At 51.4% G+C, this 23,066-nt stretch overlaps 1 protein-coding gene across 4 annotated transcripts in view; it reads right to left on the bottom strand.

Annotated features, from left to right (window-relative positions):
* The window catches only part of ZFAT (zinc finger and AT-hook domain containing), a 180,627-nt gene that overhangs the window by 138,454 nt on the left and 19,107 nt on the right, over positions 1–23,066 (bottom strand). For all 4 annotated transcript variants that reach the window (XM_046026441.1, XM_046026467.1, XM_046026449.1 and 1 more), the window contains 2 exons: positions 13,066–13,242; positions 116–367 (listed from right to left, as the gene is read on the bottom strand). In XM_046026441.1, the coding sequence (XP_045882397.1) occupies positions 116–367; positions 13,066–13,242 (429 nt within the window). The remainder of the gene's footprint in view (positions 1–115; positions 368–13,065; positions 13,243–23,066) is intronic.

The raw sequence follows: 23,066 nt of genomic DNA, 5'->3' as shown, positions 1-23,066 counted from the left end.
CCAGGGGAGCCTCCTACAGAAACGCGCCATTTCCGTGGGTAACTGACCCCATGAAGCCATCAGTACGTACGAGGCTCCCAGGGACACGGCCGCGCTCAGCCCTCGGGCATCGTACCTGCTTCTCCATCCTCCTCGTCCAAATTCAGGACAATGATGCAGATGTGCTTCCTCAGCTGGCGCGGGTTGGAGAACTTTCGACAGCACTTGGTGCACTCCAGGCTGCCAGGGGCCAGGCTGCTGCCCTTCTCGGGGGCCGGCGGGCTGTCCGTTCTTGGGCCCGCGGCACTCTCGGCCAGCTCCTCCTCGGCGCTGGGCTTCTTCGTGGAGCCCTTGGGCCTGCCTCTCTTCCTCTTCATGACCGAAAACTCTGCCGAGGAAACAAGAGGGCACAGGGTAGTCACACGCGGCAACAGTGCAAGGCACACACCCAGTTCCAAATGTGCAAATGTGCTCAGTATCGTGTTTTGTGGAAAACAGAAGTCTGAAGCAGCTGCGGAAATGAACAGCTACAAACAGTATCATTAAGCGCTCCTCCTGCTACCATCTCATCAGCGTCCTAATATCCTGATTTAGACATACCGTTTGATGAGAACCTCTGCACATCTTCTCTCGTAAAGCGGGGATGGTTCTAAGCTGTGACCAGCAGCCCCCCCGGTTCACGGATCAGACCCCTCGTGAGCCATTGACCCCATCTCCGCCCGCCCTCAGAAAGTGCTGAAGGACTTCCTCGCAAAGGATTCGCTGAGGCTGTGAGTTTCTCGTGGTCTTAATGAGCTCCACAACTACTCAGATTATTTCAAAGCATCATAATTACCACAGCCAAACTGTTCTGATAAAACAGAGAAAAACTAATTACAACCTGAAGTCTACCAACCACAGGACTAAAGACAACAGCAGTATTTTTCGTGTTTCCTCGCGGCCTAGGGAGCTCGACGGCATGCTCGGAGCTGCGTCAGAGCAAGTTTCAAATCGTTTTTCAACTTGTATTTCTTCTTAATTAGCACTCATTTTTAAGGCATTCAGCTCCAGAATGAAGGCGGGAATTGCGATGGGTAAGCGGGGTCAGGGAGCACCGTGCTGTTGGGCGTGTGAAGGTGGAGAGGCGTGGTCTCAGACGATGTGACCTAACAGGTACCCCGAGACACCATCTAGCAGACACAGCACCGTTACTGGCCTACCCGCTGAGGTAGGGCGCATTGGCGGTCCTCCTAATCTGAGCAGCGGAAGAGAGGAAGGGGTATAGGGTTCCAGCACCATCCTGGGAAAAGGGCCACGCCAGAATGATGACCACGTGAGCTCTGGACAAAGGAGCCTGCTTTGACGCGGGGTCCCCAGAACTCAGGGAGATCGTGCACTACAATGGGGGAAAGGGTTGCGGGGGGAGGGGGGAGCTTGTAGGGGCAGAGCTTCTGCAGAGCTGCAGGGCCAAAGGGTGGTCAACAATGAGCAAGAGAGACAAACCTGAACCCTCCTTGGCCAGGGCAGCCAGCACAGCGGATGGTGACTTCCTCCCCGCTCTGTCGAGGGGCGTGCTGGAGATGGGGTCGGGGAACAGGGGAGGGGAACGTACTTAACAGGGAAGGCAGAGGAGAACAGACAAGACAAACAAGCGCACGAGACGCTCGGATCCCGCTGCCCACACTGGATTTTACAGGGCGAGAACGACAGCTGCGTAGACACAAGGCCCAGCCGACAGCTATGGGAGGCCGGGGCAGATGGGGCCAGGAGAGGAACATACGGAGGAAGGACAAACCGCTGACCTCTCAGTCACTGAAACTTCCCTCCCTGCTACTCTTCCCGATGGCATGTGCTTGTGCAAGTTGCCGAAGCAGCAATGAGGGGCAGAGAAGCAGAATCAGCGACAAGGCTCCAAACAGCCACCGCGTGTCACGTCGGCTGAGCCACATGGTGGTTATGAAGTCTGGCCCCGGGCCCACCTGCCACCAAGGCCTCTGCACCCTGCTGTGCAGACTGGCCTTCCTCCTCAGACAGGCCCGCGGGTGCAGCTGGGTGGTGAAGAAGGAACCTTACCCAGAGCGGTGGCCTCTGCCTTCAGCTACCGGGGTGACCTCCAGGCTCCCAGAAGGTCCTGCCTGATAGGACTGCCTGTTTGCCTGGGGTCTGGGGCCACCGAGAGTCTAACAATTTGATTTATGATGGGGCCTGTGACAAGTCAGAGCATTTCTGACCTCTGGAGAACCTGAGAACAGAGGTGTTCATCGGAACCTACGGGAGGAGGGACTGAAGGCCAGCCACATGGGCAGTGTGTCATTGAGCCCGACACCGAAGGCTGGGGTGAGCATCCCGGGCTGGGAATACCTGAGTCCCGTCACATAATACAGCAGGAAGAAGCAACAGCATCCAGGACTCCACGGGGGAGAAGGAGGACCAAAAGCTCCATGTCCAGAACCCTCCCAATCCCAGACTTGGCCCGTGCATCTCTCCCTTTGGCTGGTTTTGACCTCTACGCTTTTTGTATAAAATGGTAATCATAAGTACAGTGCTTTTCTGAGTTCTGTGAATCATTCTAGCAAATTAAGGAACCAGAGAGAGTGCGTGGGGTCCCTGAATTTGCAGCTAGCTGGTCAGAGAGAGGGTGGCCCCAGGGACCCCCAAACTTGTGGCTGGAGTCAGCAGTCTTGCGGGCAACTGTGCCCCTCACCTAGGGTCCAGCCCACGCACTGAGGCAGGACACCCGACGTTCTCTCCTCAGAGACGAGCCAGAGCACGTGACCGTGACCATGGTGCCACAGGGTACAAGACTCTGCCACAGTCTGGGTCATTCCTCGCAGACAGGGAACCCCTGCAGGCAGAGCCCAGGTCCTGATTCTCTGTGCCCCCAGCACCTAACCTGGCGTCCTGCACAGCAGGCGCCAATCGATCTCGGTGCGTTAAACCGGCGGGCCGTGCGCAATGTGGCTGTCAAGGAAGAAACACAAAATCAGCCCTGAGAGATCTGGAAATCCTCTAACACGACGGTGACAAAACTAATCTTACATCTTGCTACATCCATAATGCAAATGCTCAAGACCAATTAGTTAGCAAAAAATGAAATATTCATAGATGAACTTGGAATAATTTAAAAGCACAGAAAACGAGTTCCTGTTGTCAACTACAAACATTTTACAGAACTGCTGAGAACTCTGGAACTGGGCGAGGGAAACCTTACAACCTCTCAATCAAAACCCTGGGACGGGCTTGCCCTCTGCTCCCCTTCCTCCCGTGTGCAGTCCTTGACTCGGTCTGTCCAGGACCTCTGATTTGTCCGAAAGACATGTGCCCACTAAACTCCCGAGATCCCTACACATGGCCCCCGGACCACAGCCTCCTGTTCCTGTCCTCCTCTTATCTATCTCGCTCTAGAACATTCCATTGTTCACAACACTCAGACCTGGCGTTCTCAGTCCTTCCTCACGTGGCTCAACACGCACGCACATACACGGCTGTGCTCTCTCTCAAGTGCTTGGCGATGTTCCAGACCTCCCTAAATTCGCACAGATAATCCCAGTCTTTTTATGGACCTGTACTGCTCCCCCATCTATGCCCGCCTCCCGCACCCCAGTCAGACCCCAGGCCCCAATTCAAACCCTCACGTCCTCCAGCAGAGGTCGTCCCAGCTGGTCTCGTGCTGACTGTGAGGTGCACGTGCTGTGCACGCCACTGACACGGCCTCCAGCCTGCGCGTTTCCCTCTCGTCCCACCCATGACACATCCTGAGGCTGAATTCCCAGAGCCCAAGGATCCCAGACAGAGCTGGAGATGAAGGGGACACTTAATTAGTAAGTACACATTGTTTGATGGCAAGAGAAGAAGCCACTTCCTGCATCCAGAGTTTCCAGCAAGAAGACAGATGGGAGCCACCACACCTTTCCACCCTGCCCCGACACCACAGTGTGGGGACAACTTCCTCACAGAGAACTGTCCCTACAGATCCAAGGCCAAAACTGGCAAAGGACAGGAACAATCAGCCAAAGGTCTTTTAATTCAATCAAAAAACGGCATGAGTACCACGAAAAAACAGCTCCACGCTGCTAAAAATCTAATAACGTGAGCCCTTTATTTATACATCACTCAAGTGTGCAAGGCCCGTTCCCAGTTCTTATCTCATTTTATCCCCATAAAAACCTTCAGAGATGGATGCAGCAAATGTAATTTCCTCAATGAGAAAAGAAATAAGGCACTTGGAGGTCCAAGGGGCTTGGCACGTTTTCCCAGAAGCTGCTGCTAAGCTCCCAGAACCAGGATCTGGGTTCCCTCTGCCTGCCCGGCTCTTTCTGCTGGGTCACGTGGCCCCGGGTCAGCTCTGCACCCGTGGAAAGAGCCTCTGCTGCACTGCGGAGAACACCAGCGGCGAGCCGGGCCGCCCCGCGTTAAATCCCCCCCAAGCTGCCACCTCTCGTATGAAAAATAAACACAAAACTGTCTCCGTTTTATAGTCCCCTATGAATAAAAGCCATCCATTAAAATGCTGAGCAGAGTACAAGGAAGGGATCACTAAATGGCAACTGCGTGTTACTACGGCCACACTCATTAGAACTCTCCCTTGGACCACTTCCCTGAAGCAACGTTACGTCCGGCCCCGCCCACTGCCAGACCAGGTGACGGATGGTCTTGCTCGCAACAGGCCTCCTCCCTTGATTTCTTCCTTCTGACGCCTCTCCCACACCCAGAAGGCCAGCACCAAATTAGGCGCATCCACATGTCACCACGCTGGAGGCCAGGGAGAAAGCCCTCACTCTGCAGCTCAATCCAGTCTCTAACTCGAGAACGGAGGCAACTCGAACACGGCTGGGCCCGACAGTCCACCTCCCTGACATCTACTCCCAACGAGCCCCAGAAGCCACGGGAAGACAATGAGTTATTTATCAGAAACGAGGGAGAGCGCGCCTTGGAGGTCTCTGGGGGACGCAGCACCCCTCCACGGGACAGACCGCAGCCAGCCCAGTAACACGGGGCCCCCAGGAGGCCGGAGGCGCCCACGACTGCCCCCCGCGGAGTTCCCCGCAACAGTGCGGCCGTGGCCTGCCAGCAGCAGCGGCGAGAAAGCAGACGGGGCGCCCTGCGACGCGCTTCCCCGGCTTCTCCCAAGTCCCTGCCGAAGCACCGTAGCAGCTCACTGCACGGAAGGCAATGCTGAGGTTTGACAAGACACACCAAGCGGCCCCGAGACACGGAAAACGTAGTGGCAGAGCCAGGTTTGAGCCCACTGCGCGCCTCAGCCGGTGAGCTTCGCACTGACGGCATTTCGTCTCAGAGCGCAGAGGCAGTACTGCGGGACCCCTCCTCTACACTGCGCAGGAAAGGGACCACCGCGTCACCAACGACAAGCCTCAGTGCCATCCGACTCCTGAACCAGACCACAGATGCAGGAAACGGGAAGTGGGGGCAGCCTGCGTGCACCACGTACTAAGGCACCGTGTATTAACATGCATTTATCACGTAACCTTGTCCAAAAAAAAAAAAAAGGCAAGCATCTTATGTCCCGCTGACAGAGGACAGAAGCCACCTGCCGAAGTCTCAGCAGGGCCTCCACAGGTGCGGTGCAGGCGGAGCCCTGCGTGAGGCGCCAACGGAGGGTTGGGGGGGCCGAACCCGGGCCACGCTCCACGAGCCGAGCTGATCACTGGGGCGCCAACTACATCCGCCCTGACCATGCTTTCTGCTTGTTCACCCAGAAAGCAAGCCGGCTACGACCTCCTGGCTCAGAGTGGGGCGTCTCCTTGTAACCCGCACAAAAGCCCTGTGTGCGTCAGCCCCAGCCGAGGCAATCGGGTGACAGCCCCGGGACTGGGACCTGGTGTGCCTGCATCCGGGATGGGTGCTCTTTAACTACCCCCTCGCTGCCACCTGAGGAGGTTGGCGGGCTCAGGCTTCAGCGGTTTCTGGAACAGAGCACGGCCATGCCTGTGCACACTCAGAATGACCCTATTCATGGGAGCAGTCCAGGAGGGACAACAACACAGAGATTGAAACTTGGACGTCAGCTTCCACCCTCAGACTAGTCCTTGATCCCAGAGAAGTGCTTTCCCTGCTGCCCTGCACAACTGCCTCTTTGCCTACCTGCGACCCCCCAGCCTGGAGGCGGGCCCAGCGGGGAGAGCACCCCGTGTGCCCTGCACTCTCAGCACCGAGCAGAGCGCCCAAGCACCCAACAGGTGCGTGATGACTGAATAAAGAAACGGGGTGTGAGAGAAGGCAGAGATAAAAGGAGAAGAGCTCCACTGGGAGGTCTGCAAGGGGAAGCAGCTCGCAGAGCCCAAACGAGGCTCTCCGGGACCCCCGTGAGTTCCAGCCCCGGCAAGTCCCCCATCCCAGCTGTCATCAGGATGAACGAACGTGTGCACGCACGCTCACCCACCACTCACACCCAAATACACACCCACATATATTCTCAGACACACACACACACATACACATTCACTCTGTAAGGCAATTTTTTCGTGGACCACAGCCAGAGATCTGATGGGGAAGAGAGGAGAAAATGAAAGGTTCTTAGGCAGACCACTTCCTACATGAGCAAAAAAGATTAAAAGGCTATAAAATAAACCAAAGGATTTAGGAACCTTCCTGTTATAAAGGGAGACCAAAATAATAAATCAATTACTACTCAGTTAAAGGTTTAATTAAACCATTTCAAGTATCTCTCAACTTAAAATGAATTGTGAAGGTTAAACCTGAATAGAAGTCATTAGAGAGAAACTAAGCTTCTGGAAGCCTCGAATTTTACGGACTCACAGAGAGAAAAAGGAGGACTTGGAGTTCTTAATGAAAGATTTTTGAAGCAATGTTCTCGTATTAGGACTCTGCGTTTAATTAAAGTCTTAAATACTTTTAAAAATTAAACTGTACAGGCAACTAATCTTCCTGTATGCGCACACCAAAAAAAGAGAAGAAATGTGTTCAAGAAAAATTTAAGTCAAAAGTAAATTAGTGAATAAAGGAAAATAATTTTTAAAGTAGCTTTGTAGTAAGAATCTGATTATACACAGAGCAGTACAAGAGCAGGCAAATGCCGTCAGAGCAGCTGGGCCCAAATCCCAGTCTCCCACCTACTAACTCGGTCACCGTGAGCAGGTGGTTGTAAGACCTCCAGTCTGAGCCACAAATTCCTCAGTTATAAAATCGGGGCTTTAGTAAGGAAACGGAAGACACGGACAGCACTACAGACCAGCAACACCTGACACTTACCTATGCAAATGTGCTACGGAGCAGACTATAAATTCTTCTCAATCACACAGGGAACAGTTCCTAGATAAACCATGTTAGTCCATATATCAAGTTTCAATAAATGTGTGAGGGCTCAATCAAATACATACGAACTATGTGGGCTGAAACTAGAAATAAAGAACTCATACAAATGGATGACCAAAAAAAACAAAACAAAACAAAACAAGACCCAATTAAGAAATGGGCAGAGGAACTGAACAGACATTTTCCCAAAGAACACATGGGGATGGCCAAGAGACACATGAAAAGATGCTCAACATCCGCTCATCATCAGGGAAATGCAAACCAAAACTCCAGTGAGATATCACCTCGCACCTGTCAGAAGGGCTATTATTTAAAAGATAAAATAACAAGTGTTGGAGAGGATGTGGAGGAACGGAACCCTCTTGCACTGTTGGCAAGAACGCGAACTGGTGCAGCCGCTCTGGACAACAGTGTGGAGGCTCCTCAAAAAATTAAAAACAGAACCGCCCTACAATCCAGAAACTCTACTGCTAGGTACTGAAGAAAATGAAAACACTAATTTGAAAAAATACACACACATCTTCATTCACTGCAGCATTATTTAAAATAGCCAAGATATGGAAGCAGCCTGTCTACTGACAGATGAATGGGAAAAAAAGTTGTGTTATGTCTGTGTACACACACACACACACACACACACACACACTGGAATGTCTCTTAGCCATAAAAAATAATGAAATCTTGCCATTTGCGACAACACAGATAAACCCAGCGAGTGTTATGCTAAGTAAAATAAGTCTGAAAGAGAATGATAAATACCAAAAGATTTCACTTACATACGGAATCTAAAAAAACCAAGAAGCAGGGGACAAACAAGTAGTTTCCAGAGGGAGAGGGACGGGGGGTGAGTGAAATACATGAAGGGGATTAAGAGGTACAAACTTCCAGCTATAAAATAACTAAGTCATGGGGACGACAAGTATGGCATAGAAGGGGCACCTGGGTGGCTCAGTCGGTTAAGCATCTGCCTTAAGCTCGGGTTGTGATCCCGGGTTCTGGGATCGAGCCCCACGTGGGGCTCCCTGCTAAGTGAGAAGTCTGCCCCTCCCTCTCCCTCTGACCCTCGCTGCTGCTCCTGATCTTGCTCATACTCTCTCTCTAATGAATAAATTTTTAAAATCTTTTAAAAAGTACAGCATAGGGAAGATAATCGATAATATTATAATAACTTCAGTGACAAATGGTGACTAGGGCCATCACGGTGGTCATCTCATAACGTATAAGAATATCAAATCACTATCTTATACACCCTGCCGCTAATATAACATGTATGCCAATTAAGATGTAATTTTTAAAAAGAAAAAAACAGGGATGCCTGGATGGCTCAGTCGTTAGGCATCTGCCTTTGACTCGGGTCATGATCCCAGGGTCCTGGGATCGACCCCCACATCGGGGTCCCTGCTCAGCGGGAAGCCTGCTTCTCCCTCTCCTACTCCCCAACCTTCTGTTCCCGCTCTCGCTGCCTTTGTCAAATAAATAAATAAATCTTTAAAAAATAAAAAAACAGAAATTTATGAATCTCAAAAATACACGGACATTAAATAGTGCTCCTAGATAACGAGTAGGTCAAAGAGGGTATCATGAGGGGAATCAGGAAATAACGCTGAGATAATCAAGAAGAAACACAACATGCAAACACAGGTGGGATGCAGTGAGAACAGGTCCACAAGGCTGTAAATGTAAATGCCCATGTGAGACACAGAAAGAGCTCCCATCGGTAGCCTACTCCTCTATCCCAAGAAACCAGAGAAAACAGAAGCAAACCAAATACACAGCAAGCAGAAGGACAAAAAATAAAAACTAAACAGAAAAACAGAAGATAGAAATCAAAAAACGGGCAAACTTTTAGCTAAACTCACCAAGGAAAAGGAGATAAAATTCAAACAACTAAAATCAAGAGTGGAAAATGGAACATTACCACTCATCTTACAAAAAAGTTTTTGTTTTTGTTTTTGTTTTTTAATTCTCAGGGATACTGTTAACAAGTAATTATATACCAACAAATCAGAGAACTTTGATGAAATGGAAAACTTCCGAGGACACATACCACTGAAAGGAATTCAAGAAGCAACAGAACATAGTCACACACCTGTTGCATGCGAAGAAACGGAATCGGTAATCCAAAAACTTCCCACCCAAAGACCAGAACTAAAGGGCTTCACCAGTGAATTCTATCAAACATTAAGAAGAACTAACACCGGGGCGCCTGGGTGGCTCAGTGAGTTAAAGCCTCTGCCTTCTGCTCAGGTCATGATCTCAGGGTCCTGGGATCGAGCCCCGCATCCGGCTCTCTGCTCCGCGGGAAGCCTGCTTCCTCCTCTCTCTCTGCCTGCCTCTGCCTACTTGTGATCTCTCTCTCTGTGTCAAATAAATAAAATATTAAAAAAAAAAAAAGAAGAAGAACTAACACCAACACTTCCAAAATCCTCCAAAAAACAGAGGAGGTGGGGACACGTCCCAGCTCGTTCTGTGATGCCACTATTATCCTGATTCCAAAACCAAAGACATCAGAGAAATGACCCTCCATAAGATCTCTGAATACAAACCCTAATCTCTTCATCAAGGTTCTAGCAGACCAGCTCCACGAGCACATGAAAAAGGATTATGCAATGGCTGGGTGGAAGGTACCCCAAGAACGCAAGAGTGGTTCAGGGATGAAAACCCAACCACGTAAGTCAGCGTATTCCTGGAACGCAGGGGAGAGAGAACACATGATCATCCCCACTTAGGGATGGACCATGGCCGCAGGGCAGGTTCAGGGGGAGACGGGCCTGGTGGGCTGGCTGTCGGGGAGACGAAGAGGAGGATGGATCCCAAGGAAGAGGGGGACCCAGCGTGGTGTCCTGAGCGGATAGCCGTACCTCTCGCTACCACCAGGAACAAGGGCGAGGGCAGAAGTCGGCATACGCGTCCCGGAAACCACTGATGCGCAGAATTCCAGGAGGAGCTCTATCTGCGCTCTCATCACTTGCTCATTATTTATAAATGAAATGAAAAATTCAAATTATTTTATCTCATTCACATTTCATGTTAGTTGGAAGAAAAATCCTAATAAGCAAAGCTGAATAAAAACAGGATTAAAGCTTTGTAACCACCTTTCTCAACGCTGTCAGCCCATCAATCCACGTGACTTCTATCTGCCATATGAATTTTACATAAGAGATTTTATCCGTTCTTCTGAGTTTATAGAAGCTCAACCCCAGAGGCAACACTCAAAGTTCCTGACTAAAGCTCTGGTTTCGACTGTCTGTTAAGCCGCACTCTTCGGAAAGCCAATGCACCTTAACCACTCCGCAGGACCGTGGCCATGGGCAATGTGGACGTCATCGGGGGTCCTCCAGTGAGGTCTGGATGGATGGGCCTTACTCAGCCCCAGACTCAGTGGCAGAGGGAGGCGTGGCTGAACTGTGAGGACCTGGCATTAGGCAGATTCTTTTTTTTTCCAGCTTTACTAATGGATGACCGACCAACAAAAATTACATATATTTAGGTCATACAATATGCTTTTTTAAGGTGTATGACAAGATGGCTTAATGTACATACACACTGTGAAATGCTCACCACAATCAACAGGAGAACCATCTTTTTCTCTTGGTGAGAACACTCACAATCTACTCAGTCAGCAACTCCAAGTACACACTACAGTATTGTGAACTGTAATCTCCAGGCTGCGTGTTAGATCCCCAGAACCTACCCAGCTCAAAGTCTGTACCTCTTGACTATCACCTCCCCATTCGCCTGACTCCTGGGCAACCACCGTTCTACTCTTTGGTTCTGTGAATTCAGCTGTTTTAGCTTCTACATATATGTGAGATCATACAGTATTGGTCTTGCTGTGTCTAGCTTATTGCACTTAGGATAATGTCTTCCGGATTCATCCACACTGCAAATGGCAGGCTTTCCTCCTTTGTTAGTGCTGAAAAACATTCCTCTGTGTGTGTGTGTGTGTGTGTGTGAGAGAGAGAGAGAGAGAGAGAGAGAGAGAGATCTTCCGCATCCACTCATCTGCGGACACTTAGGTTATCTATTGTGAACGATTCTGCAATGAACACAGGGTGCAGATCTCTCTCCGCCACGTTGATTTCATTTCCTTTGGATACATTTCCAGAAGTGAGATTGCTGGGTCACGTAGTAATTCTATCTTTACTTTCTTGAGGAACCTCCATCCTGTTCTCCACAGTGGTCACACCCGTTCGCATTCCCGCCAGCAGGGCATAAGGGTCCCTTTTCTCTATATCCTCGCCAACCCTGGTTATCTCGTCCTGCTGAGGACAGCCCTTCCTACCAGGTGCTCCCTGCGGTTTGGACTTGCAGGTCCCTGATGGTTAGAGACACTGAGCACCTTCCCATGCACCTGTTGGTCATCTGTATGCCTTCTTCGGGAACATGTCTGTTCAGCTCTTCTGCCTGTTTTTAATCAGGCTACTCGGTAGATTCTTAACGCCAAACGGACCTCCCTCCCCTTTCTCTTTCCCAAAGCAAAGACACTCAAATGGGCACCATCAGTTGAGATTTAATTATGTGGCACTTCCCACCTCGGACCTGCTTTCCCAAAGCAGGGAGAGGACAGATCCGTCCCCAAGGCCCGTGCCAGGGCTCAGCGTTGCGGGCCCAGCGCAGCCGGCTGCCGGTGAGGGGACGCGATGACGCCCGCCTCTCCTCGCTCGCCGCCGCCGGCTTCACCGGGGCTGGGTTTCCTCGGCTTTAGCTCTCGCCACTCCCAGTAACCAGCAGAGCTTCAGCGAACTCCAACAACTTAATCCTCGATCAGGTGTATTTCTCTGTGTTCCCTGGGAACGGCCAGAGGAACTCATTAACCAAACACTGTCTGTCTGGAGTCGCTCCTCGCTAACGATGTCAGACAGAGGATCAATAAGGCGGCCTGTTGGGAAGCGCCAGTCTGAATCCGCCCAGGAAAGCGCACTCAGTCATGAGTGTGGCTGATGAGTCCTGCCACGGGACAGACCATCCTTCTGCACAGGGGCCTGGCGGGGGTCCCTCACCAAGTAAGAACAGTTTTGTGGGGGCTTTTTTGAACTGCCGTGTGCAGCTACGCCCCCTCTACTCCGTATACTCTTGGTCTGCGGGGACCTCATTACGGCGCCTCGACGGCGTCTCCAGGCCGGCCGCCCGCCGCGCCGGGGGCCGCCAGTGGGACATGTCTGGACGCGGCGGACAAGACGGATCTCACCCCGCACGCTGCCTGCGGACCCGGAGGATTCTGTGCGGGTCAAAGGTTTGCACGCTCGTTCAGGAACGCTGTGTCTCGGGTTGTGTATCCTTACACATTCATCACGCGTTGGAACAGCTTCCTTTACTGTCTTCCGCGCCGGCGCCATCCGGTGCCACAGGCACAACCACCTACGACAGGCACATTCATCTTCATTTGTCAGGTAAGCACGAGGAGGCTCAGAGAAGCCACGTCCTGCGCCTCTGGGAACGCAGCGCGCGGGTCCCAGAGCTGGGTGAGAGCCAAGCTCGTCTGAGGACAAGCTCTGCTCTGTACACTGAGGGAGGCTACCCCCTCCTCTCGTGCACTCCCTCCTTCCTTCGCGCGTTCCCTCCTCCTCCTGCAGCCAGGCGCTGGAGAAGCTCCCGCAGGGGCCCTGGCGCGGCACGCTCACACACACACTCCTATCTGAGCGGGCCTAGAGCTGGACGAGGACTAACTGTGGGAAACGGGAGCGCTCTGGGCTGCAGGGCCCACCAAAGAGAAACCCAGCGTCAAAGTACGTGTGAGCAAATCACCACCATCGCCACCAACGGGCACGTCCGTGGCCCTGGCCCCCTCCCCCGGAACCCCAGGCTCCTTACCATCTCCGCTTCTGCTCGGGTTGGTGGGCTCAGGGGTACTCAGAGGTCTGAGGGGAATGATGATTTCATCAACATTCACCCCTTCTTCAGTGTGCTTCTCAGAAACGTGGGACAGCAGCTCTGACTGGCTGGGTGAGAAAAGGTTACAACATTTGCACATGAAGATGGCTGTGTTTTCTGTAAGGAAAAAAAAAAAGCAAACTATGTTATTTCAACCTAACAAAAACAACGATGGCTTCCAATCACCGAAGAAAAATCCTGAAGGCTGCCCTTCTGAGCTGTGGCTGGCCTCCAACAGACTATGTCCCTCTCGTGGACACCTCCAGGCCAGGCAGCTCACTTCTAATTTCAGGTGGCCCCAGTGGCCGGAAAATTCATTCATCAGAACCTCAAAACCTCACTCCTCCTGGCTAGTGTCTACTATGGGCAAACCCTGCCCTCCCCGCCCCCGTGACCCAAATCTACCCAACATCCCAGATTCCAGCATTGCCGTGGCAAGGTAAAAAGAAAAAAAAAAGTAGGAAACTACAAAACCAAAATCCAACCTTCAAATGAATGAACCTCGCTGACAGCAATTAAGTGCTCTAACTAGGCTCTCTCAAATTAGGTACCAGGGAAAATTGATCAAAACAGCATTTCCCAAGAGCCAAGACACCTTTCACTGGCTGGCATAGGGACTAAAAACAAGAAGAATGGGAATCTGTTGATTTTTTTTAAGCCACTTAATTCCTATTTGAAAGCATTACCCCCATTCACAAATATTTACTAATAGCCCATTACTTTCATCCCATTATACTAGGCAGGAAGATGTAATGGGAAAAGGCTCCTTTCTGAGTCTCAGATAATTGTCTGTACATAGAGGAATATTAAATTCAGGATCAAAAAACCAATTAAAAGCTAGCTCTTTTTTTAACAGCGCAGAGGAGAACCGGATGATGGAAGGGCCAGTGGCTCTGAAGCCCGAAAAACCCAGACTGCATCCCCAACCCCGTCCCTGGAAGCTGTGCAGTGCTGTGACCTTCAAGAGGTAGTAATACCCCCGGGCTGCCGGGACGCGCTAGGAGAGGCCGCTCACCTGCCCACTCGGCCGTGGGAACGCAGTGGGAACGCCGTACACCACGGCTCTGACTCAGTCCGGCTCTCCCCCTGCCACGTGCCCTCGCCCACCTCACCCGCATGCTGGACAGCTGGGGGTCTACACCCACACTCCCTGCTTCCCCCTCCAACCAGCCTCACGGGGACTCAACCCTGCCAGGCAGTTACACAAGGTCTCCGGGCCACCTGCTCTCTCTGGAGGCCGGACAGACACATGGAAATCATGGAGGAGCTCTAGGCCACCTGCTCTCCGCGGACGGCGGACAAATGCTTCTTACCGCTGCACTCCCAGCTCCCAGCCTCACACTGGGCTGCTGACCTTGTTTTCCAGGCCCCACGAAGCCACGCAACGACAGCCCCCACGAGCCTCCTCCCCCACGCCTGCCCACCCACCCGCATCCTTCCCCACCCACCCCGCCTTGCTCCTGGTGCTATGAGGGTCGGCACCGGCAGCGCCACAGAAGGTGTGTGTGCTGTGGCCAGGGGGCGGGGGGGGTCAGTGGGGGCAGGCAACATTTTTATCACTGATACTGTTTAGTACCAGTGGCTCAGGGACATGAGAAAGCAAAAAAACAGGCCAACATGTGAATGCCGTTACTGCTTTAGAATTCTCTGAAGACAACAGAACCCTCGTGCCTGCACCTGGGAAGACCGAACCCACAGCCCACCCTGGAAGGCCACGTGGATACATGGATACGGATCCTAGAAGGATACGTGGGGCCTGCGTGCGCGGAACCCCAACCCTCCCACCCAGTGTCAGTGTTCCAGAAACCTCGGCTTCTCTCCCCAGGCCTCTGCCACTGGCTGCAGGCTTCTCTTTCCCGTCTTAAAACAAAACAAAAGTCTTTCTTGATCTCCACTCCCCTGCTCTCCCCCACCTCATTTTTGTCCTCCTCTTTGCTGCAAAACTCTCCGACCAGAGAGAAAGGCAGTCGGCCGGCCTGACACTGACAGAAACCTGCGAGGCACTGAGGCCGCAGGACCAGGTCTCCCTCTGGACCCAAAGGAAGGCCTCCTCCGCGGACACGCAGGTGGAGTAACGACCCACGAGAGTTCCTCCCTACCAAACAACACCGGAAACAGAAATTTAACAAAGCAGAACATTGCTTCATCAATGAAAATCTCCCATGAATACTGCCAATCGATATTTTATTTTTCTCCGAGAAATGCTTTACTCCTAAGGAACCCAAAAGGCTTGCCGTTCAAACACGAAGAGATTACAGAAACACTTCTTGTCTTTATACGAGGCCATGTTGTTTTCAACGTGCTTCCTGCTGACCCTACACTGACTCCACGATTTAGGCGAAACAGGGTTTGTAAAAACCCCTTCCACGGGCAAGGAAACAGAGCCTGAGAGAGGAGAGCGGCTCCCCGAGTCATGGTCGGCACGGAGCAGGGAGCAGACTCTTGGCCACCTGCTTCCGACAGGAGCCGGGTGTGGCTACACACTGGCGCGGCGTGGTGGCCGACAGCGTCTGAACGACAATCCCCGCCAAGAGCACAGCCCCCACATCAGCCATCAGTTTCCTTCCTGCTCCTTCCAGCGCATACCGGGCAGTGGCCACGGGTGGGCCCCCTCGGAGGCCCCACGGCACAGACACAGCTCGGGCGTGCGGCCCTGGCTGCACGGCGACAGGGACACAGCACACCCCAGCCACCTCAAACGGTTTCTACGAAGCTACTTCCCAACAGACCTCTACGCGGTACTGACTTCCGTGATGCTCTTGGGAGAAAGGGAGTCCAGTGACATTTAACAGAGCAGAACTTTCAGTGACTGCAGCGTTTAAGTGTGAGGGGGCTCAGGGACAGGCACACCAGTCCCTGTCTGGAGACCAGATCAATGAGACGACTTCTGCATCCACGCATGACAAAGCATGGGAGGCCACTGTAAGTCAGGCAGCTGTTACCCGGCTATTCCACACGCCCTGAAAGGCCGGCGTGGCACCTGGCCTTGGCCGACGTGCTTCCCATGCCCGTAGCTCCTTGGATAGGCAGATGGAGACTAGACCCGGAGCTCCCAGGGGCAGGCAGAGAGATAAGGACATGTGTGACCCAGGAAGACCGTCACTTCACCGAGGGTGGTGGCGGCCGTGAGCCTGCGGGACCCGGGAGGCAGAGAGGCTGGCCTCCCCCCGTCCACGCGGCCAGGGAAGCACAAAGTCAAGGTGGAACGCAGACTTACCCGACCCAGGCCGCCCGTCTCCGTGGTGCCACGTGGCCCTTCCCAGGTCAGCACTGGTAAGGGACGCAGCCACATAACCGTCAACAGGACCACAAAACTACTCCCCCTGAGCTATGCCAGCGGGTGGGTGGGCTCTGTTTTGCCATCTGCCATGCAATCTTGCCTTTCTCTGTTTTTTTCCCAGATTTTATTTTTAAGTAATCTCTACACCCAATGGGGCTCAAACTTACAACCCTGAGACCAAGAGTCACAGCGCTCCACCAACTGAGCCAGCCAGGCCCCCGATGCAATCTGGTATGTTTAAGAGCAGCTGGTTCTGGAAGTCCAGACAGAATACATGGTGTTCCCCCTTGCACATCATCTGTGACTGTCCCCCAGACTGCCGGCCGGGAGGGAAACCGTGCCCTCTCTGGAGATGCCCATAAAGCAGCGTGTGAACAGCAGAATGCCAGAACAGGCAAACAAAGTACCAGATCAGGCTGCCTCCCCCAAATTTTAAGAACTGTTATTCCACCAAAATAACAACAGAGGAGCTCTTTTCATTTTTTTATAGGGGACTAATATGGAAAAATGTATCGTATACCCTGAAATATAATCATAATTACGTCGTCAGCTAATTCTGATACAGATGCTATAATTTGGATGCATTTTTAGGTCCAATTACTGTGCACTCATCCTCAACAAAAGGATTCAAAGAGAAAACCACATGTTCAATACAAGGAAAATCACAGAAGTTTGGGGTTTGAGTGTTCCATTTCTATGAACTATTTGCCAGTTTTCAACAGTTACTCTGTACTATTCAAAAGGATAATCTTAAAATAACTGCACAAACAAGTCCTCATTTCTGAACTCTGATTTGCAAATACTCCTGGCCAGGAAGAGCTACATCCTGCCCGTGACCTCTGACTTCCACTTGCTCGCTACCGCCCTGCCCGGAGACCCAGAGATGGGGGAGCCTCTGACCCCACTCCCTGAAGAAGGTCCTGAAAGGGCTCATCGGTCCTGGGAGGTTGGTTAGGCCCCTTTGCCACTGGGGAGGGTCACTGGGGGCCAACAGGTCTCAGCCCCTCCTCTGGCTGCGGGCAACACATGTGTCAGCTGAAGCTGGCCTGCTCCTGAGGGACCCCTCGCCTCCCCAAAAAAATCCCAGGCCCTTGGGTAAACGGCAAAGAGGGTCGGCTCAGCTTTGAGTGGAGGCCATGTGCTCCGCCCAGCTCACAGGACGGCCTGGCCCCAGCACACAAGCAAGGGCAGCCTTTCCCTTCTGTTGTTCTAAGTCCACCTCCTCTGGGAGGTCAAGGTGGAACAACCAGAGCAAGGTAGGATGCAGGCATTCCGGGTCTCCTGGTCCTATAACAGAGCTGCTTCACTTGACTGTTATCATTTCTGACAGAAGTTACCGTATGAATACATGCTCTTTGTAAAACAGCTAAATAACACGAAACCCCACAGAACAGAGACAGCCCCCTTATCATCCCTCTAAAACAAGGGCATCACTGACCAGTTTGGTGTATATCCCTCCAGACCTTTTGCTGGGAGACAGGGAGACTGAGAAACCTTGTGCGCACCCTCCCTTTCCCTCCCCTTGGGGGCCCCGAGTGCCCTGGACCTTCCCTGGGGTCCTGCTCCCAGCACTGAGCTCAGCACATGAGCTGCCCTATAAGAGCCGAAGCCCACCCCCCAACCCTGCCGGCAAAGGCTGAGCCGGAAGCCAGGACTTCCACCCAACCCCAAGGTTAATGAAGCCCCCTTCCTACTCCCTGCTGGGCCGGGGTCAGAGGTGACCCAGCACAGAGTCCGGACTTTCTGTACCTCCTTTCCAGGGTGACAGAGGCACTCCTGCCCCTCCTAGGCAGGGCTAGCATCACAGGGGCCCCGTGGGGAGCCTGAACCCCCATCCTGCCCAGCAGTGCTGGGGCACACCTTCTTCACGGCATCCCTAGAGGCGGAGAAGGGAGCCTGGACTTCTACCCTCCCTGGCAGTGACAAAACCATCCCCCATTCTCCACCTGGGCAGGGTCAGAAGAGTCTGCTTAAACAGAAGATTTAAATAAAATCAGACTCTCATAACATAACACCAAAAATGCCCAGGGTTCAATCAAAAATCATTCCTCATAATTTTTCAAGAATCAGGAAAATCTCAAGTTGAATGACAAGAAACACTCAAAGACACCCACACTAGACGATACAGATATCAGAATTACTTGACAAAGATTGTAAGGCAGCTATCACAGAAACCGTTTGATGAGCAAGTATGAACACACTAGTAACGAATGGGATCTGAGAAACGAAAAATGCAATCCCAAAAACTCAACGGATGGGCTCAAAACAGAATGGAAAAGACAAAGGAAAGAATCAGTGACCTTGAGGATAGAATAAGAAAGAGCACACAATCTCAACAGCAGGGAAAACAGACAGAAAACACTGAACAGAGCCTCAAGGACGTGTGGGACCGTAACAAAAGATCTAACGTGTGCGTCATCAGTGTCCCAGGACAGGAGAAAGACAGCGGGGCTGGAAAGTATTCAAAGAAATAATGGCTGAAGATTTCCCAAATCTGGAACAAGACCCAAACCCACACATTCTGGGAGGTCAGCAAACCCCCACCAGGATGAAGCCAAAGGTACCTGTGCCAAGGCCCACTGTCAACAAATATATGAAAACTAGAGCCAAGAGAGAACCGGGAAAACAAGCTACTGTGTGAGAAGCCGTTCGAGGGACAGCAGATTTCCCATCAGACACGACGGGGGCCACAAGGAAGTGGCATTTTGTTCAAGGGCAGCAAGGAGGCAACTGTCCCCCTAGATCTCTGCATCCAGCACACAAAGAGCCTTCAGAAATAAAGGGGGGGGGCTCGGTGGCTCAGTGGGTTAAGGCCTCTGCCTTCGGCTCCAGTCATGATCCCAGGGTCCTGGGATCGAGCCCTGAGTCGGGCTCTCTGCTCAGCAGGGAGCCTGCTTCCCTCTCTCTCTCTGCCTGCCTCTCTGCCAACTTGTGATCTCTCTCTGTCAAATAAATTAAAAAGAATCTTTAAAAAAAAAAAAAAAGAAAGAAAGAAAGGGGGGTACCAAGACATCCCCAGAGGATGGAAAACTACAAAATCTTGTTGCCCAGAAGACTTAACCTCTAAGAACAGCTAAAGGAAGTTCTCTAAATAGAAAGGAAATGATAGAACAATGAATCTTGGGACATCAAAAAGGGGAAAAGGACAAAGGAAAATGTAAAACTATGGGTAAATATCTCAGATTTTCCTTTTCCTTCTAGTTTTCTAAATTATTTTGACAGCTGAAGCAAAAAGAGTAAGTCTGTCTGATGCAGTCCTCAATGTCTACAGAAGAAACGTTCACAACTGTGTTATAAACAGAGGCTAAAGGGGATGAAAAGGGTCATATTCCTACTCCTCACTCAAACTGGCAAAACGTCCACAAACGGTTTTGCATTTTGACCACAGGGGCGGCTACCCACATCCGTACACATGATAACAAGGGACAAAACGTTGTCTGTTTTCCGTGATAAAAATGGACAACGCACTTTGTCCATACTGCATCGATCTCTTGCTTTGGACGTTGCACAACAGCTAGGTGAGATGTAACCACGGGGTCGGACGATGAAAACGGTCTGGAGATGCACGGTGCTGACGGCTCCCAACACAGTAAATGGGCTCGATGCCACTAAAAATGGTCAAAATGGTAAATTTCGTGTCACATGTATTTTATAAAAAACAAAAAAAGTAAGCACTGGAGTCGATCAGGTGAAGGGTACGTGAGACCTCTCTGAACCATCTTTGAAACTTTCTGTGAGTTCTTTCAAGGTACAAAATTAAAAAAAAAAAAAAAGAAAGAAAAGAAACAGATAAAACATACCAACATACCAACGGCTACCAACGTGGATCGTCTGGAAAGGACGGGAATTTGCGAAGCAGCACGTATCCTGCTTGGTGAATCCAGGACCCCATCCGATCCCAAACGCCCTACCAGGAACGGAGGAACAGGGCGCTGGGAAGGGTGGAGTGAGGCGGCGCTGCAGACAGCAGCGGTCAGTCCCAGTCCCCACGCCCGCTGCTGGGGGATGGCGGAGCGATGAGGGCTCCGAAAGGCCGGCACCCCAGGTCTCTATCAAGCAAGTCCCACACCACGTGCACTCATCCCCTGCAGAGCCCCCAGCCCAATGCCATCCACCCCCCGCTTAGCGACGCTCTGCTGGGAACACAATAGGCGTCAATAAGTAAATGTCAGATGAACTGAGGACTACAAACACGCTTAAACATTTATCAATACCCAGAAGAAGACAAAATGCTACATCACTAGGCTATTGGATTACTCCATTTAAAAGCTTTAGTTTAAAAAACTGTCCTCCTTCCTCTCCTTGATTAGTGTAAATCACCCCTCTGCTCTGTAACCATTTTTACGTGGACTGATTAACTCTGAAGAGAGTCCAACAGCCAAAGCTCCGATCCCATTAAATTATCTATCTCGTGAGAAGACTAGGCTGGCAAATTCTTTCAGAATTTTTGTTTTCTTGTTTTTCACTTGCCCTTAAGTTATTAAATTCATAAGAGCTGGCAGCTTCCCAATGGGAGTGGAAATATTTTAACAACATAAAGCCAGATTGCTGTCACATCCGATGTAATGAGAAAAGTCGCATTGTGCAGCTTAGTGCAACTTAAAATACCTTTCTCATTCATCTTCAGGAAGAGGGGCCTAGGTTAGGACAAACCATTATTTTCCAATTAGCTGATTTTACAGAGCCTTCAGCCAGCGGTAGGTTCGTCACATACACCATCATCACCACGATTCCTGAGAACCTGCTGTAACCAAAACACAGGGAACCCAAAGAGGAATAAGGAGAAGACCAGGAAGCTCCGGTCAACCACACCCTCGCAGGGTGCGGGCTGCACGCCAGACTCACGCTGGCGCACTGGATCTTCACAACAATCTAAGAAAGAGGTTTATTATTGTAATCCGTCAAATCTAAGACAACAGCTATTATAAGAGGCACGGATATTTTACATACCATTCAAAAAGATAAAAACGCTGCCAAATAAGCTAAGACACACTGGTTTCTCATCACACAATTGCAGGATCCCTCCTGAGTTTAGAGACGCTACGGTGTGAGTCTCTGAATCAGTGGGACTGGGTGACACTTCCAGCTTCCCACAGAAGCACAGCTCAGTCCCGGGGTGGGCACCGGGAAAGCCCGACTCCCAACCTTGCTCTTATCCCAGAAGGCCCCACTTCCCCTCCTGGCACCCCCAATGCACACTGGGGCTGGGGGCCCCACATTCAGCCTTACTCCCATGACGTACTTGAAACCCTGCTTTCCAGAAAGAGAAGGCAGACATTTCCTGAGTAGCAGGCACTTTCACACTCCATCACATTTAATCCTAACAAGAGGGCTGATGCTAACGTGTAAGACACCTCCTCGAGGAAGGGAAACGCACCCCTTCCTCAAGACACTAGCTCCCCCTGTCAGAAACTGGTCACAATATCCTGATTTTCGTGGAACAAGACACTCTGCTACCATTTGCAGAAAACTGTCATAAGGAATATACAAATCTATGAAGTGAAAGAGTTCCCTTAGATGTGCTGCCCTGGAGCAGTGCACAACCTGCACAGCTGTACAAAGCAGGTACCCCTGCTACCTAAGTCAGCCACATAGATAGTGCTATCCCATGTTACAGATGAGGATGCTATAGCTTGTATAAGACAATCAAATTCAGGCCTACATGGTTCCAAAGCTACTTGGTCAGCGCTACAGAAACTTACAAACTGGGAAGGATCACAGGCTGTGCGCACATGCGTGTGATCATGTGTGTACACAAGAACATACTAACCACATGCCACAGGAGAGCACGTGGAGAACACAGAAATCCCATGGCTGAGGCAAGGGGAAGACTGCTCAGGAGAGGGAAGTGGACCTGGCCCAGGAGATGGTGGGACAGCAGGAGGCCAAAGGGAGCTTCCACAAAAAAGGAGCAGAGGTCAGCCAGCCAGTGGGGGCAGAACCCAACCCTTGAAAAGCCTTGAGAGTAACGTGGAGGAGAACAAATTCAAGGCAGGGAGGCACATGGGGATGCCTCCGAGAGGTGGGCAGCCACCTCTGGTCCTCGGAAAACCCACCACGGAAGCCTGCCACACAAATCAAGTCTGCGGGTTAGATGGGTCCTGAGGGCTTCTGAGTTGGAACTCGGAGAAAAGACTTTCCATCTGGGGCCTGCTGTTCGCCTGCAAGGGAAAGCCAGGGAGCTGGAGCTGGTCTGAGGACACACAGTGCAGGCTCCAGGCTTGCACCAGCCGGCACCAACACCCAGCAGCACAGACTGGCTCAGGGGCGGGGGGGAGTGCAGGGGCAGATTAAGAAGACCAGGTCTTTCTCCTTCACAGACTCAGGGTTCTTCAGATCTTCCACAATCGTGATTACATGTGTAATCCAAGAAAGAAGGGAGATTTCTAAACCCCCCTCAAACTGATATCAGAAATAAAGGGAGAGTAAATGACAAAATAAGGTCTCCCCTTGGGGAAGGAAGACACTGATCCCAGGAAGCTTGGTTCAAACACTGGCCAGAAGAAGGGAGGCCACAGTTGCGGACACTGAGCAGGAGATACAAACTCCGAACACAGAACAAAGGTTTCCAGTGTCTGATGATGTTTTGGTGTTTCTCTTGGAGGCAGCGTTTAGACATCTGACTGGGCGGACGCGGGTGGGTAGGGTCATTATGCCTCAT

Source organism: Meles meles, chromosome 1 (assembly GCF_922984935.1).
Source record: "Meles meles chromosome 1, mMelMel3.1 paternal haplotype, whole genome shotgun sequence".
Lineage (NCBI taxonomy): Eukaryota > Metazoa > Chordata > Mammalia > Carnivora > Mustelidae > Meles > Meles meles.
This window is presented reverse-complemented; position numbering and strand designations above follow the sequence as displayed.